Genomic DNA, 18004 nt, shown 5'->3' with positions numbered 1-18004 from the left:
GCCCACAATAATTAGTTCATGATGTAACCAGGACCCTCTGGGTTAGTAGGAGCTATGTTTGAGTTTTCTCTTGTTTATGTTCTCTTTTATCACCAGAGAGGCTGGGATAGCTACATGGTCTATTTGTTTGATAAAAGCAAAACTGTCTACGATGGACCCTTTGCTTCTCGGAGTCTGTCTGACTGTGTAAATTACATTGGTAAGTGTGCCAGAGGACAGCTGGGGACTGAAAGCTCTGCTTCTGTAATAAGAAGGTAGATGTGCCTTAAACATCTCTGTGTTCATCCTGAAGGGCACAGTCTCATTCAAAGAGGACTGTTTAAGAACCCAGAGCAGCCTAACAAAGTTTCATCTACAGTGCTGTATCTCCACATTTTGTAGACATAACAGTTCAGAGCATTTATTGCCTGCACTTTGGGAACTCTCCTGTAGAGCAACTTAAGAATTCATTTAAGATTTTTGCCCTTGTATTAAATTCTGTGCACTGAACAGCATTTAGAACCCGAGGGAACGGCAGGAAGATGTGCTGGGGAGGCTCAGGTTGGACATTCAGAAAAGGTTCTTCACCCAGAGGGTGCTGGACGCTGGAATGAGCTCCCCAGGGAGGTGTCACGGCCCCAAACAGTGTTCAAGAAGAGACTGGACAACGTCCTCAGACACACGGTGTGAACTGTGGGGTTGTCCTGGGCAGGGACAGGAGTTGGACTCCATGAGCCTTGTGGGTCCCTCCCAACTCAGGACGTTCTATGATGAGCACCTAACCTAAGCATTGCCCCACTTAAACAGAACCATGATGTGAGTGAAGGCTTGGGAGGTGATACCTGCAACCGAATTGTGTAGCTTAGAGAGGGAAGCTTTTGGTTATAGCTGCACTCTGCCTCCTGGAAGGAAGATTCTAACTTGGGGGTTGTGATTTAGCAGGTGGGTTGGACTTAGATGTTCTCCAGAGGTCCCTTCCAACCGCAGCCACTCTGTGATTTCATTTGCACAGCCTTCTGCCCTGCTGAAGGGACTTGTCCCTATACACCCACAGTGTTGCAGTGACATCATGCTGGGAGATGTTCGCAGAACTTGGGTGATAGCCCACATAGACGTCCTTGGGTAGTACCAAGGGTCAGGGACCTTCTTATCTTAGGGTGTAGCGTCCATAGAGGTTGTGCACATATCCGTTCTCCTCATCTTCCCCTCCCTGTGCACAAGTACAAACAGTTTCAGCTCCTGGCAGTCCTGTCTCCTGACACGGGGTGCTTTGGGTGTTCATGAGCAGTTGCCCTCTTACAGCTCTTCTACATTTATGCTTCTGAACCCCAAGTCAGCATCCTGAGGATAAAGATTATGTTTTTGCCCTGTGCTGTCTGTGATATTTGCATTGCAGCTGTGATCCGTCCCTCGTGTCTTGCCAAAGAACAAGTCCCTCATTCTGTGCTGCTGATCATTCAGGCCCTATATGAGGAGCTCCACCTCACTGCGATCACACAGCCAAAACAGTGTGTTTGACCATAGGCTCGTAGACTCATTTTGGTTGGAAAAGAACCTAAAGATCATTGAGTTCAATCATTAACCTAACTCTGGCACTAAGCCATGTCCTTAAGAACCTCATGTCCATGTCTTTTAAACCACTCCAGGGATGGTGACTCCACCACTGCCCTGGGCAGCCTGTTCCAATGCCCGACAGCCCTTTGGGCAAGAAATTGTTCCCCAGATCCAAACCCAACCTCCCCTGGCGCAACTTGAGGCCGTTTCCTCTGGTCCTGGTGCTTGTTCCTTGGGAGGAGAGGCCGACACCCTCCATGCTACAATCTCCTTTCAGGCAGTTCAGAGATCAGAAGATCTCCCCTCAGCTCCTGTTCTCCAGGCTGAACCCCACAGGTCCCTCAGCCGCTCCTCAGGGCTCCAGGGAGGTCACTGGCCTCCCCTTCTGTCTGTTCCCACATGCCATCTCCAATGTCATCTGTGTGTACCTGCTGGATGCACAACCTCCATTCCAGCTGTCTGAGCACCTTGGCAAACTCGGAGCACAAACCCTGCACCAAATGCCAGTTTGGATTAAAAGATCAGTGAGTGACGTTTTCATATATGCACATGGAAATTTGCTAGTTTTATTTATAAAAGGCCTGAAGGCTTCCTCCAAAATATCTTCTGTGAGGATCATTTTGTTCTGTCAGGCCAAGGAGGCTGCAACATGAACTGCTAACAAAGTCTCACCTTGGAAGAATCGCTTCTTTCGTTATAATAATTTTTAAATTTTGCTCTCTGTTCCACCAGTTGCAGAACTGCTGTCACTCCCCTGTGGAGCTTCTGAGTCAGGGCTGATCTTCAGTGACACCTGGCAGAGGTTCAAAACCTGCACTCTTGTATGGTCTTCATGACAGTTTTCAGCTCTGGTGATAATGGGTCCATAACTCCAGAGCTCTGATCCTACTTCTGGTCTCACCAAGTGTCTGAGAAAGTCCAGGCCTCTCCTTCCTCTGGAGTTATTAGGAGCAGAGCCTGGATATTGCTCTGTGAGTGCTGGTGGGATCTGCGCCACTTGGTCCCTTGCGGTTCTGGTGCTGCTGCCCTGGCCCTGGTATCATCAGTACAGAATCCCAGGCTGGTTGGGTTTGAAGGGACCTCTGGAGATCACCCAGTCCAACCCACCTGCTAACGCAGGGTCGCCAGAGCAGATCACACAGGATCACATCCAGGCGGGTTTGAATGTCTCCAGAGAAGGAGACTCCATACCCGCTCTGGGCAGCCTGGTCCAGGCTCTGGCACCTCCCAGCAAAGAAGTTTCTCCTCGTATTCAGGTGGAACCTCCTGTGTTTCAGTCTGTGTCCGTTGCCCCTCACCCTGTCGTTCGGCACCACTGAACAGAGTCTGGTCCATCCCCTTGACACCCACCCTGGCGATATTTATCATATTGAGATAAGATCCCTCTCAGCTTCTCTTCTCCAGGCTGAACAGCCGCAGCTCTCTCAGCCTTTCCTCATATAGATGCTCCAGACCCCTTATCATCTTCCTAACTCTCCACTGGAGTCTCTCCAGTAGTTCCTTGTCTTTCTTGAACTGGGGAGCCCAGAACTGGACACAGTACACTTTTAGACCAGGCATGGAAGCTGCTTCTCTCACGTACCCTGAAATGGCAGCAGTCATCTGCAGGACCTAATATAGCGCTATGAAGGTATATATATACCAAATACACCTGTATGAAGGGCTTTGTATGCCCCTGTCACAGGACAGGAGACGTCTATTGAGGTACTGCACGAAAAGGAAACCTTGTGATGTACAGTTATTGTTAAATTGCTTTATGTTGTTTGGCCTGGCTCTGCAGAAACTATGCTGGTTTTCCTTCTATCAGGTTTATTCTGATGGTTTCTTTCTGTGTTCTGGGCTATTTTATTCTGGTGAGTCTCATTGCATGACATCATTGCGCTGAATCTATTGGAACGAAGGCTTTTTACAACATGTTTATTGATATCCCAAATGTACTGACAGTTCTGTCTCTATAGGGGAACACACAAATTCCTGCATTTTTTCCCCTTAAACATTTGCATCAGGAATCTGGGAGGAAATGCACAAAAGATTTGAAGACATTTTCAGATGAAACACACATCAGGACAGTCACCAATATCAATTGTTTAGGTGGAGCAATTAGGCAGTATCGCATAAAAACTGAGCAGATCTTACATGGCTTGATCCCTTAGTTTAGGCACCTGAAGCAGGAATTAAGACTGTTTTAAGCAGGTCCTTTTCTAGAGTTGTCCTTTCATTCGTGTACAATTATGTTTTTCTTGCATTCAGTACAGGACAGTAAAATCCAACTGCCAATTCCTCAGCTGCGCAAGGTGTGGGCAGAAGCAGTTCACTACGTGATCGGGCTAAAAGAAGATTATAGCAGGCTTTTCCAGGGCCAGAGAGCTGCCATGTAAGTTGTTACTCCTCATTCAGAAGATTCATTATTGTGCAAATACAGAGACTCTTTCCATGGAAATATACATCTTGGGGAGTTTTGGTTACCCAAAGTTTTATAGCCCTCTGCTTTTCTATACTTCTGCTTTATAAAACTTCTTTGGGCTGGGAACTTATTCCACTCCAGGAATTTTGCCTCATAGGATCTGACATTGATAATAAATGGAAAAACTCGAACCTTGAAGATAGTCCCAGACTTGCAGAATGGCTGAGATTGGTGGTCTCTGGAGGTCACCCAGTCCAAGCCCCGCTCAAGCAAGGTCACATAGAGCTGCTTGCCCAGGACTGTGGCCAGATGGCTTTTAAATATCCCCAAGGATGGAGACTCCACAACCTCTCTGGGCAACCTGTGCCGGTGCTTGGCCGCCTTCACAGTAAAAAGAGTTTCCTGATGGTCAGAGGGAACTTTCTGTGTTTCAGTGTTTTGCCGCTTGCCTCTTGTTCTGTCACTGGGCACCGCCTCTTTGCACTCTTCTTTCAGGTATTTAAATACATTAATAAGATCCCCCTCTGAGCCTTCTCTTCTCCAGGCTGATGGTCTCAGCTGGTTCAGCCTTTCCTCAGAGGAGAGGTGCTCCAGTCCCTTAATAATCTTCATAGCCCTTCAGTGGCCTCTCTCCAGTGTGTCCAGGTCTCTGGTGTACTGGGGAGCCTGGAACTGGACCCAGGTGTGGCCCCAGCAGTGCTGAGCAGAGGGGAAGGATCACCTCGACCTGCTCGCAACACTCCTCCTCATGCAGCCCAGGATGGTCGCTTCACAAGTGGCAGGAGGAGCAGAACCGTTTGTTACATTTGTGGGGTTTTATCCTGTGATGGAATCACATAACAGGCAGTGTCGCATATCTCAAGTGGTAACAAAGGTGCCGGCACTCACCAGGGGCAGCAGGCACTACAGGACCCTGTAAATACTAAGAAATACTATACACCTCAAAGACTGTTTAACTGAGCTTGACCAAAAAAAAGTGGGAAATGAGGAAGAACTTTCCCTTTTGCTTGCTGAGGACCCGCAGCTTCTAAGGATATGAAATGGAGTCTGTGACCCCACAGAGACTCCCTGTTCCAAGGATCTTCCAACTTTTTTTTGCTAGCTATGGCTTTCCTTCAGGTAACGTGACATCACTAGCCACGTAAGTCCAGACACTTTTCAACTAACACGTGCTGTTCCTGTTTCATTTGTTAGGCTCAGTCTTCTGCGGTATAATGCCAACCTAATCAAAATGAAAAACAATATGGTGTCAGCATCTCAGCAACTGAAAGCAAAGCTGGAGTTCTTTCGTCAAAGCATTCGCCTCGACCTGGAGAGATACAGCGACCAGATGGCTTATGGCATATGTATGTATTGCGTAATACTTGCCTGGGTGTCTTCTCTGATCCTATAAAGGGTCAGACTGACTATAAAGGACTGTGGGTAAGAACTAGCTTGAAAGAAAGTGGATGAAGGAGCTTCAGCGTCTTTATGGGTATGTTTTAGCTGGGCAGATACAGGAGAAGAGTTTGGCAGATGAGGTGAAAAAGCATCAGCAACAGTTTTAATGTCACATAGGCGTCTGCCTCTTACAAATACTATTTAGGAGAGAGTAGTGAGATTTATGCATAGTTTGGATATGTGGCTAAAACTCAAAACTTGAGGCAAAAATTATGACTGAGCTGAAGGATGATGATGGAAAATGGAAAGACTGAGTGAACTGGTTTTGCGTGCTCTGTGTTTAATCAAAAGTGGCAGTTGTTGAGCTTAATGATGGAGTTTAAAGACTCAAACTTGTTTTACGCCAGTGATTGCAAGCAGTGAAATCCTACCGAAGGGTTTATATGTGAGTTAAGGTCAAGCATGGAGTTGTTAAGTTGCAACTTTACTGCATCTCTGTGATCTCTGGGTCACGACTCCTGCTTGGAGATTCAGCATCACGTTCTTTGTGTTCAACTGTAAAGTTCAGGTCCTTTTATAAATTATCAACTCTCTTCTCTTAAGCTTCAGAAAAGATGCTCAAAGCCTGGAAGGAGATGGAAGAGAAGGCCTCTCAGTGTGCACAGGTAGGGGATATTAAAGAAGCTTCGCTATCGTGCTGTGAAGGAAATTTAGTGACAGGAATTTATTGTCCTATGTGCCACTGCTCTGTCCCTGTGGTGTGTTTCATACCCTGCCTGCTGTGGGAATGAGAATATCATTGTGGACGCATTAAAAATGAAACAGTCCCCAGGTTGTTTGAATCCAGTCATTTGAATAAAACCAGCAGAAATGTCACTAGACTCAGTTGACTATGTAGGAAAATAGACTATAGAGACATGTGATTTAAGAAGAAGAAAGAAATGGTGTTGCTATAGCCAAGAGTCTTCCTGGTAAGATGTATTGCACACAAAAATTTCCATTGCTAAAGCTGAAAATAATACCAATCACTTACTATGCAGTGACTTCAAAATTGCAGTACTTCATTTAGGAGTACAGACCTAAATTTCTGGTATCCTGCAAGTATATATGCAAATTAGTTTTTAATAAGAGTCATCCTTAAGAAACTTAGAGCAGAGCTAGATCCAGTTCTTACTCTGAGTAGTCCTAATAGTTAACAGATGTTTTCACTTGCAGTTTATGGACAGTTGAGCTGACATACTGGCTTTCTGTTTCCCAGAGAGTTAGTTCTCCGAGAAAGGCTGATGGAAATTTATCTATTGCTTAGACTGCTGATCTCTGCCTTCTGGGAATGGGTGTTTTGATTTTACCTCCACTGAAAACCATAAGGAAACAGAGACCTTTTTGACAGAGAATAATACTGCCTACAGTTCTGTCCAGACCTTTATAGGGAAGGAATAAGCTTTTAGCTGTGAAAACTAGGGACAGAGTTAGGATGATCGTAGTTTATTGTCAAAAGCTGTTTCTTCGTCCTTTCTACTGGATGTACTGAATAAAGCTTGGGAGGGGGGAGGCGTTCAGAAGGAACGCAACACAAAATCAGCACCTTTGTAACGTATTTCTCAGAGTACAGGTCTTGTCGTGTGGTTTGCTGGGCTGATGTCTCACATTTCTGCAGGGAGTTAATGTACTGGCTCTCATGGTAACACAGAGCACATAGTACATAAAAATCCCAGATGCCATTAGAAACACAATACATTACATTGCCTATTTTTTTTTTCCCCCTATGAAGGAATAGACAGGGTGGTTCAGGGCCTGGGATCCATCACCTATCTTCATCCACATCAAAAGGTCCTTGGAGCCTTGCTTAAATTATGGAGATCAGGGCAATTGGGATTCCCACCTGATCTCACCGCTGTTTCGCTCTTTAAATTTTAGAATCTTGTTGCTCTCTGTAAGGAAGCAAGAAGGATACAGGAGAGGCTGCTTCTAGCAGAATAGCTCACAGCTGTCAGTGGCTGTTTCCAGAAAACCAGGGACCTCAACAAGTATTTACTTTGCAGACCATCAGAATTATGTTCTGTCTTAAAGCTGTGCAGTCCACATGTATAGTCACACTGTGTCCACTTATCAGGAATGTAAAATGTTTTACTGTAACACATGGTGGTATCTCAGTCTATCTGGCGGGCAGCCTAACTTCTCTGAGTTCAAGAGACACAGTTGTGCTGTCTGGTGAGTCACGGTGCTCCAGATAAAGATGTTTCTGTTGATAACAGGGTTTATTTCACATTTATCTCACGATCTGATTCCCCTTTGATTACGTGGCTTCTCTCACTTTGCATTGGTTTATTCTTTACCTGCAAGACCTGCAGACATCCCTTTCTGGTCAAGGGGTCACATCCCATTTCCATAGCGTCATACCAAGTTCTTCTGCAGCTTCAGCAAGGGGTACGTTCTGGAAAACGTTCAATCCGCTGGTCATACTCAGAAAGGAAAAGTTTAAATATCTCAAACCAGATTTTTCAGAAGGCAGATCAGTGCCCACAGTCCGTGGTGCCAAGACCCGTCATGGTGACCGGTGCTTTCTTCACAATGCTGGGAATCTCCAGTGTGTCTGGCACCACAGAGTCTACTCCTTACGCTCAGAAGTGTTGTTAGCTGCCTAACCTAACTGAACTGTGGGGGCTTTGCATAAGATTAGTGTCTTTTGTATTGCTTTGAGGCAAACGTCAAATACCAGAGAAACATCAGACTAACGTGCATCTGGGAGAGTAAAATGTGAGAGCAGCCTCTGTCCGTACTGTAAGAGTGGTGTGGTTGTTGGAGAATTGGCTTGCAGTAATATCATGCACTGAGAAGATGATAACAGTAAACCTCAATTATCGTAGCAGCAGTCATGTCAAAGAGCTTTTTTCTCCTAAACTCTACGTGGAGTCAGCCCATTACCCAAACTGGTATTCTGGAGATCTTTATCTACTTTATTGCTCTTCAGTTTGATTTGTAACTACATTTCCCCATTAGGCTGAAGATATTGGATATCTGGATGAGCAGATCATGGCCCTGCACACAGAGATTGTAGAGCTTCAGAAGAGCCCATATGCAAGGCGCCAAGGAGAAGTCATGGAGAGCTTGTAAGTCCTTTGCTTATTGTTTTTGTTGCACATAAATGGATTTTGTGTATTTTGGTGTCTGAGGGATTTTTTTTTTCATCTGTTGCTGGTTCCATCAGTGCTTTTGAAATGTACTTCTTGCTTTTTGCAAGCTGTGAGTACAGAGTAGTTTGCAATCGGTTTAAGGTCATTTTACTGGTAAAAGGGAAGATCCCGCCGCTTGTGGCTGTATGTTCCTCCTTCTTGAAGTTGTAATGATCAGTTGGCAGCATTATAAGGCAGAATAGGATGCTGTTCTCTCTGAAAGCTCGCTGTGCAAGAAGGGTTAACATTCAGGTGCAGGAGTAAACTCATCTAACTTATCTAACTGGCCCTGCAGCCAGAGAGTGACTAGACCTATGGAAACAAGGAAAACACAGCTTGGGAGGACAGAATCACAGAATGATTTTGGTTGGAAGAGACCCTCAAGATCATCAAGTCCAACCATAACTCAACCCTGGCACTACCCCATGTCCCTGGGAACCTCATCCCCGCATCTGTCCAACCCCTCCAGGGATGGTGACTCCACCACTGCCCTGGGCAGCCTGTTCCAATGCCTGACAGCCCTTTCTGGGAAGAAATTGTTGCCAAGATTCAACCTCAACCTCCCCTGGTGCAACTTGAGGCCATTTCCTCTCATCCTGTCACTTGCTACTTGGGAGGAGAGACCAACACCTTCCATTCTACAACCTCCTTTCAGGCAGTTGTAGGCAGAACACTGTCGCTGACCATGAAACATCATCTTAGAAGAGGATGGGCCTAAGATACATCTTTGTCTCATCTGAAACATGCAGGGGATTTCTTTTTGCATTGGAGAAGAGCGAATTTGTTGAGTGAGAAGATCGTAAGATAATTGTAATATCCTATTAACTATCTTCAGTGTGTTTTTAAAGCAAGGATAATTAGGAATTCATTGATACTTGAATATTTAGAAACTGGAGTATTTCTTTTCTAAAGTACCAAAATATGGAAGAGCTAAATGGTATTACTGATCTTAAGAACACATAGGAAGCAATTATTGTAGCTTTGGCTGTTGCTGAGAGCACAAGTGACAATTATAAAAGAGAGGGATCAAATAGCCACCCAGATTAAATAGGCGCTAAATCTGTTGTTAATAAGAGCTCTTCTGGGAGGAAATGTGCCTGTCTCTTGGAACAGTATTGGGGTGATCTAAGGGGAGGAAGAGGCCCGGTGAGGGCCTAAAAGCAGAGTTAGATCTGGCTAAACTGCTACTTGTTTCTGACAGACTTTTGATTTAGAGCAGTAAAGATTTGCTCAAGGGTGGAAGCTTCAGTATTTGGCTGCTTGGGAAATATTTGAAAGAAGTAACATTTATTTAAGGGGAAGAAGAGGAACACTGTCTTCTTGTTTGTGATGCAGCTGCCCCTTTCCATTTGCAGAATATCACTGCAAAATTCAGGCAAAAAAATGCAGAACAGGAACAAGAATTTCTTGGGCAGTTGTGCAAAAGTACCTATAGTTACAAAATGAAGTTTCATAATTAAGGATACCATGGAAAGAAAGCACAAGCTGAGTCATGTGAAAATTTGAAACTGAAAATAACATCCAGTTGATATGGTTATCTGAGAAGGAAATTCGTAATCGGAGGAAAAGAGAGAGAGCTTCTAGGGAGGAGTTGGTTTCCCTCACAGAAAGGCCATCCCTGTGTTCCAAATGTCGTACTTGTATCCTGGCTGTAGAAGGAGGTGACAGCTCCAATGCATGAGGTTCAGCAAGGCATAACTTTAACATAATGCTTTTTTTTCCTTGAGTCATCTGCTTGTTGATACATCTGAATCTTTTCTTCTTTTTTAAAGGGAACAGAGGGCCATAGACCTGTACAAGCAACTGAAAACAAGGCCTCCAGGTAGGGAAGGAGATGGTTTAAAGACTGTTTTGCACTCATAACCCATGACTAATTTTTTTGAACCCAAACCCAGAAAATACTGTTTAGTAGGAGAAGGCAAATGATTGTATTAAAGTTAACCAGACTCAAGGCCATACCTTAAGCTGATTTCTTCTTTTTGCTGAGCCTAGAGCTCTCCCAAATTCCTGTAGTCCTGTTCCTCAGCCCTGGCTTTGTCTTGGTTTTCAGCCTTGGAGCATCTGCCATGAACACCTATCTGCCTTCTGGCATTCTCAACCTTTTTTCCTGTTTCCTGTACTCTTTACTCCCCCGAAACGTGGGATGCACTGCTGTTCCTCTGTTGTCACTCCAACCCAAGGGCAGTCACTTTTCTCCCTCTTCTCTCTTAATTATACTAGATGGAGCCCCCCACATTTGGGGATTATTGTGTTCTGAACATTGTAACTGCTGAGCAGAAAGGTTTAGTTTACGTCTGCATTTGGCAAACTGCCTGCAGTCCTTATTGGAACCAGTAGCTAGACAGCAAGAGCAGCTGGAATGGCACACGTTACTGCAGAGAGAAGAGACATTCAGGAAAAGCTGGGCCTAACGAGATTGTGACAAATGTTAAGACGTTTTATTGTTTTTCAGTTTATTTGGCTGTGCTCATTAAATTAAATTTTTCCTTGACTCTGGGGGTTTGTGTCTGGAGTGGCTCCTTGCTGAAGAGCATTTTACTAATGTGGTGATTGATGGCCCTTCCAGATCACGCCTACAGTGACAGCACGGACATGGTGAAGATCATCGTGCAAACAGTACAGAGCCAAGACCGAGTTCTCAAGGAGCTCTTTGGCCATCTCAGGTACTTTACGCAGGAAGGAAAAACAAACAAACAAAAAACAAAAAACAAAACCAAACAAAAAACCAAACAAAAAACCCCACACCACCAAAACAAATGCAACTTTTGCAGCATTTGTAGCTTTGTAAGAGGAAAGGAGAGGGAAAACCATTGAGATCAGAGCCCAAAAGTCCCACCCACAGCTAGACGTTTCTCCTAGCAATATTAATTCTGCTCCTTTGTGTCATATTGAATTTCCACTTACTTTTCTAAAACATAGGTAATGTGTGTAGCTACTAAGGAAGCGGGGAGAATACAATGGCTTGTACTGTTAGCATCCAAGAGTTAACTTAAAGTGAGACAAATTCTGCCAGTGTTTAGGATGGGATTAAAATCTTAAGGAAAAAAAGAAATAGTGTAACAGCTCAGAAGATACCACAGTGATTTGTTCATTAATTCTTCAAGTAGCTCAGAAAAAATGTCATGCAGATCTCAGTGGTCAGCAAAGTATGATTTAGTTTTATTTTCAGGTGTGGTTTACGCTTAGTGGATCCCATAGAGAAAGTTGTTAGCTCTGGTCTGGTCAGCCCACAGAGACCAACACAGACCAGGGAAGACTGATAAAATACCATGGTCGAGTTGCTGCCCTGTCCATCATCATCAGGATAAATTTTTGCATTTCAAATAAGAGCTTTTATTGTGGGTATTAATGGTAGTGTTGTCTGCCTGCTTTTTTTAGTCTTAACTGGACTTGGAACAGCCCAGGCGTCCCTCCAGCCTTGCAGGTTTTTTGCCTGCAGCTACCACAGCGCTGCTCTAAGAGAAGAAGGTTCTCACAGAATTCATCTTGAATCCCGAGACAAGGCTTTTGGTTTTGTGAAAACATGTTTCCACACAAGCTGGAAAGTAACTTTGTGTTTGGTTTTTATTACAGCAAGCTCTTGGGCTGTAAGCAGAAGATCATTGACTTGCTTCCAAAGATTGAAGTGGCTTTAAATAACATCAAGGAAGCTGACAACTCAGTGATGCAGATGCAGGGCAAAAGACAAAGGGAGATATGGCATTTGCTGAAAATTGCTTGTGTAAGTAGCTTTTGGACTATCTGTTTGCTCCTCCTTCCAGTGCAGGAGCCAGGGAACATCAGCTGAAACTCTGAAGGGACCAAAAAGGGATGACTTCTGCATGATGGTTGATTTTACTGTAGCGAAGGGAAGTTTGAGATGCTAAAGGTTGACACAGGTTTAGAAATGGGGTAGACAAATTTCATGGAAAAGAAGCGCAGTAGAGGGGTCCTTGGTCCCAGTAAGTCATCAAACTGCAAATGACTGGTGGCTGGAGTATGGTAGACATGCCATGAGCCTTCTGAAGTTCCCTGAATGTCTAGTGTTGGCTGCTGTTGGAGGGCATGCGCTGGGATAGGCAAACTTCAGCCTGATGTCGTGAACCTATCACAATTGTAGACCTCCAAAAGCAAAATAGCTGATTTCCTGGTTAGTTTAAGGTGTTTACACTGCTTTTTCAGCATCAATTATAGCAGCTCTACAGCTGTAGCGATCTCCAGATTTCCACACACCCACAGTTGAGGTCAGTGTAGGAAACATGTTTCCCCTCTTAGGAGAGTTGCTGCTGTGCGTGACTCGCAGTTTCAGACACAGCACCGCCTCCCACTTCTTCAGAGTAGGAGACATGCCGCGTACAACCCAGGGGATGTACATGCAGAGACATTTGTTTGCAGAACTGCGGAGGGCTGGCTCAGCCGATTTGCCGGCCACCGTCCTGGCCTCGGTTGTGTGCATACGTTGCAAACAGCACTTAAGTTTAATTGCAAGTCTCACGTACAAAATAATTAAGCGCAACTGAATTCTTCCTTTGTCTGTTATAGAAGATTAATTTCTTTTTTCTAGACTCAGAGCTCCTCTCGATCACTGGTAAGCTCCAGCCTGGAAGGGACGGCCTCAGCTCCAGCAGCCACGTGGCTCCCACACAGCTCCTCAGGGAATGCACCTCACCCTCTGTCATCTGTAGGAGCTCCCGAAGATGGGTAAGAGCTGTCGAGAATGGAGACCGCTGACACGAAGTCGGTGTAGCCGTTTTGTAGGCACACACTCTGAAATCCTCTCCTCTGCCGCTGGAGTCTCCGGTGCTGAGGGGCACGGCTTCACCACATCCCACGGGGTGGTTTTTGGATACACTGGGCAGGAAGAGTTTTTGCATATTAAACTGTCTCTGAAGGCAACATTGTCCAGCTCCTGACTGGAGTTTTAGTAACTTACCTCTGGCAATAACACAGCAAAATGCAGCAACGAGATTTTGAGCCAAAACGCAGGTTTTTTTCATGCCCAAGTTCCGGTACAAGTCCCAGATAAATCAGGCCATGTTCTGTACCTCTTACAGTTTCAGTGGTTTTTAAAAGTCTTAATTCAGTCTGAAGTTCTGGTCAGTACTAAGCAATCTGCCCTGTTCAATATCTGGGGTTTTTCGGTTGGTTGGTTGGTGTTGGTTTTGGTTTGGTTTGGGTTTTTTTAGTTTTGGTTTTTTTTATCCTTCCAAAAAAAACATTTCAGTAACTCATAGGTTTAGGATGGGATTAAAATCATAAGGAAAAAAAGAAATAGTGTAACAGCTCAGAAGATACCACAGTGATTTGTTCATTAATTCTTCAAGTAGCTCAGAAAAAATGTCATGCAGATCTCGGTGGTCGGCAAAGTATGATTTAGTTTTATTTTCCTGTGTGGTTTACGCTTAGTGGATCCCATAGAGAAAGTTGTTAGCTCTGGTCTGGTCAGCCCACAGAGACCAACACAGACTAAAAAAACTAAAAAACAGGAATTAGTTTGAACTCTTTATTCAGAAACTCTCTGGTCCTGAGCAAGTTCCACACACCCCTCTCGGCTCAAGCTTGTGATCTCCATCAGCTAGCACTGTGCTAGTCCTTTCTTGCGTGTCACGTTATTGCACCTTGGGAGTGAACGTGGTTATTAAGGCCCCTCTCTCTCAGCCCATCCTAGCCGAATAAGAGAGCTGTCAGGAGCTGAGGGGTTTTTCTCTTCACTTCATTAGCAATTTCACTTCCAGTCAGCACAACAGGAGGGAAGACGCCCCTCAAAGGCTGCTCAGCCCTCGACCCACAGCAGTGCTGGTTTTGTGGGGGCTGAGGCAGGGGTTGTGAACATCAGCATCACACCATTTGGCCACTTCTGTCTTTCTGAGTGTTCATGGAAATACCTTGGATCTGAAAATACACATTTTCTAAGGAGGCTTTTGCTGGAAGTCAGTTGATTTTTTTTTTTTTTTTCTGAAACCTCGAGCAACCTTTTCTGCTTCTTCTTTTCTGTCTGCTGCTGTGAGACAGTTTTCACTTACGAGTAATGTGGGGTGATTACCCTTTAAGAGGTGCTGTCCAGAACAAAGTGCCTTTGGATTGCCGCAGAGCTCCTCTTTGAACCGTGACTTCACTATACAGAGAGTTAAGAGAGGGAAACCTGTGGGGAGCAGGCAGCAATTTCAGGCCCCTTGTACTCAGCTCACTTCTAGGTTCTATGAAGGCTGAATTTCAGCATGGTTTGTGGAGTTCCTCTGTAGGGAAGCAGAGCAAATCCACACGTCTGGGGCGGGGATCTGCAGGATGCCACCTCAAGGCATGTTTTTGTACCCTACTAGGTAGCTCCTACAATTGTAGAGCACTCCTACAAATCAGTTTTTTAGGTTGTTTGGGTTTTGTTTGGGCTTTTTTCCCCAACGCAGAGTCTTTTCATGTTGGTGTTACTTCATGTTTTAAATCTGTCATCGTTTGCCTTCTCTTCCGTGCAGGGAAAGTTTTGTCCACGTGATAGAAGAGAATATGAATTACCTCCAACTCTTTAACAGTATTTTGCAGGAGGTGAGACAGGAGCAGAACAACAGCATGATGGTAAGTCTGATGTATCTTTGAGGACTTGATTTTTAGGAGCCACAGCAGGTTCCTCTGGGAGTGTGAAAAACTCCTTAAATAAGGTCATTTTGGATGATGTGAGTGGCTGTGGCTGCCACGTGATGTCTGTCGTTCCTCCTGGACTCAGCCAACTCTGTCCTTATGGAAGGTGGCACGTGGCGCTGGTGTCAGCCACGCGGCCTGTGTGGTGGAGTGGGCTGTTCTGTGGCACCCCTGGCTGGTAGAACCTGCTCCCAATGTTGGTTCCATTCTCAACTGGAGAGTCCTGGTTTGTGTCCCTGCACTGGAGCGGGCAGGGTTCTCCATTTCCAGAGCCCTTTCCTGGTCATTAACCGGAGCTCTCCTCAAGGCAGAAGTGGGACTTTGGAAAGTCCTAAGAAGGCTTTTTGCACAAATTAGTATTTGAAAAGTCCAGAGGAGCCACAAAAATCATCTGAGGGCTGGAACAGCTCTGCTGTGAGGACAGGCTGAGAGAGTTGGGGTGTTCAGCCTGGAGAAGAGAAGCTCCAGGGAGACTTTGTTGTGGCCTTTCCGGACTTAAAAGGGGCCGATAAGAAAGATGGGAACAGACTTTTCAGCAGGGCCTGTTGTGATAGGACGGGGGTGATGGTTTTAAACTAAAGGAGGGGAGATTCAGACTGGACATGAGGAAGAAATTGTTGGCCCTGAGGGTGGTGAGAGCCTGGCCCAGGTTGGCCAGAGAGGTGGTGGATGCCCCATCCCTGGAGACATCCCAGGCCAGGCTGGACAGGGCTCTGAGCAACCTGAGCTGGTGCAGATGTCCCTGCTCATGGCAGGGGTGGCACTGGGGGAGCTGGGAAGGTCCCTTCCCACCCAAACTATTCTGTGATTCTGTGGTTCTATGAAATAGCAAGAAACATGACACAAATAGACAACAACCGCTGAAACGCTTCGACACAATTTGAAACTCTGTTCCTGAACTACTGGTTGAGGCCAGTAAGTTACTGCTGAAAAGAGCCTTGTTACCAGAAGAATGAAGAGCACAACAGAACACCAGTCTTTTTTAAAAGAGGTTCTCAGCTGATTTTAGAGGCTGTATCATAGAAGCCTCTGTATAAATATAATGCGAAAAGGACAATTAGACATGTAAATTGGCCTGTTTATAATGGAGAAGAGTCATACAGCATCTGTTAGCGTGAGATTGTCTCACAAATTTATTGCAGTCCCGTAAAGAAGTCAAAGAGCCACTGATACGCCGTAACTTGGATTTTCAAAAAGCTTCTTAAATGTCTCCTTAGGGATAAATTCCATTCTCGTGAGATAAAAAAGTTTTGAAGCTGTTTACCAATCTAGCTGCTGAAATAACAAGTAGCAGAGGGCTGGGGAAATTGAGATGGCTGATGAAATTGGGCTCTTATAAACACTTACAAACACTTTAATTCATAAACATTTTAATGTTCTAATGTTTACGAATAATAGTAAACAATGAGCTGAGAGTTTACTGGAGTTACTAAGTTATGTGGGATGGTGAAATGCAAACTTATTAGTGGGAGTTGCAGACAACAATGTAATAGCAAGAGATTGAGCAATATTAATGGGGAAATGAAAGAAGCTACTGATGAAAGCAAAGTAATTATGTCAGTGGGGAAACCAGCCTTGATTATGTATAGCCTGGTCATCATCCGTTGGTGGATGAATGCTTTGTTTGCCTTTGAGTTCTGACAGGGTTGGTATCAGCTGTGTAATACAGCCTTCTGTCTTGTCTTCGTGCTGTGGCTGGAGATGCGCAGGAAGCCGTACGACTGGCTTCTTACCTGTTAATCATCTATGTCCCTGTTATCTCCTCTCTCATTCCAAGATGCAGCAGCTGTTTCTGGCATGTTTTAGCCCTAAAAGATAATTCATGGCTGCAGAATTGCACTCTGCAGATCAGCACCCGTTTTGTTATGTTTGGTTTCTTTCCCCTTTCCCTCGCATCAGGGCACAGAAGTTAGGCCACAGGAAAGCAGCAGAAAATGCGATTTGTGCTCTTCAATTTGCCTGCGAAAAAGCAGAGGAAAAAAGAAGGAGTAACTATAAGAACCTTTTCTGTATTATCGCATACATTTCACTTGGAGCCATTCTTTTTTTCATTCATGTTCTTGCACTACCAGTGTGCCCCATGGGGCAGGAGGAACCCCAGCAGTAGGTTTTGTGGAGGCACAAAATGTGATTTCCGGAGTGAGTCAATCTGTGATGTCCCAGAGCGCTGCAATAAGTATGGGGGATTTTGTACTGGGGGCAAACTGAGTTGTGAGATTGCGAGGTTACTTTTCAGCAGTTACGGTAGATCAACATGATTTTTGAGTAGGGAGGGATGCTGGATACTGAGGTGTCCTTTGGAAACGAAGATCCCATAGCTGTTCCTTGCACTACCGCACTTTTCTTGCTGCTTCTTTCAGAGTTTTGACTGGAGCTGGCTGAAGTAGCCGAAGGAGATGACTGCGCCGCTGTCTTCAAAGCGCCTGCAAGCTGCGAGGGGGCTCGGCAGCCTTCAGCGCCAGGAGCCGGAGGCAGCCGGGCCATCCGTCACCTGCTGTTTCATAAACCTTTGCGGAGTTGCTGACAAAGGGTGGGGGGCAGTGGCGGGTACACCGCTGGCAGTAACAAACAGCGTTTTACAGGCCCTTGCCTCGTTGGGCCTTCAACTGAACACGGAACCCGCGCTGCCCGCTGCCTTCCCCTGGGCTGGCGCTGCGGGCCTGGGCCCGCGCAACCTCCCCGGGAAGGGAGGGGAGCGCGGAGGGGGCTGCCCCCCCCCACCGCTTTGTCACGGCTGCCCTCGTGTGTAATATGAATGTATAGATTATATATATTTTAAACAGAACTGCCCGCAATAAACAGTCTCCTGCTCGCGGCCTTGGCGCCCCCGCCCTCACGCCGTTGCCGGGCAACGGGGCGGCGGCCGTGACGCCATCGGCGGGCGCCGCGCGGCGCGCGGGCG

At 45.6% G+C, this 18004-nt stretch overlaps 1 protein-coding gene across 1 annotated transcript in view; it reads left to right on the top strand.

Annotated features, from left to right (window-relative positions):
• Positions 1–17900, top strand: part of CHUK (component of inhibitor of nuclear factor kappa B kinase complex) — a 31358-nt gene extending 13458 nt beyond the window's left edge. Inside the window, exons 11-21 of the mRNA XM_065638680.1 lie at positions 97–199; positions 3784–3907; positions 5132–5283; positions 5921–5982; positions 8318–8427; positions 10263–10312; positions 11057–11153; positions 12064–12211; positions 13034–13170; positions 14940–15039; positions 17463–17900. Of these exons, the coding sequence (XP_065494752.1) occupies positions 97–199; positions 3784–3907; positions 5132–5283; positions 5921–5982; positions 8318–8427; positions 10263–10312; positions 11057–11153; positions 12064–12211; positions 13034–13170; positions 14940–15039; positions 17463–17489 (1110 nt within the window). The 3' untranslated portion in view covers positions 17490–17900. The remainder of the gene's footprint in view (positions 1–96; positions 200–3783; positions 3908–5131; positions 5284–5920; positions 5983–8317; positions 8428–10262; positions 10313–11056; positions 11154–12063; positions 12212–13033; positions 13171–14939; positions 15040–17462) is intronic.
• Positions 17901–18004: the final 104 nt, after the last annotated feature.

Source organism: Caloenas nicobarica, chromosome 7 (genome assembly GCF_036013445.1).
Source record: "Caloenas nicobarica isolate bCalNic1 chromosome 7, bCalNic1.hap1, whole genome shotgun sequence".
Classification (NCBI taxonomy): Eukaryota; Metazoa; Chordata; class Aves; order Columbiformes; family Columbidae; genus Caloenas; species Caloenas nicobarica.
The sequence above is the reverse complement of the archived record's forward strand: the minus strand, read 5'-3'. Positions and strand labels throughout refer to the sequence as shown.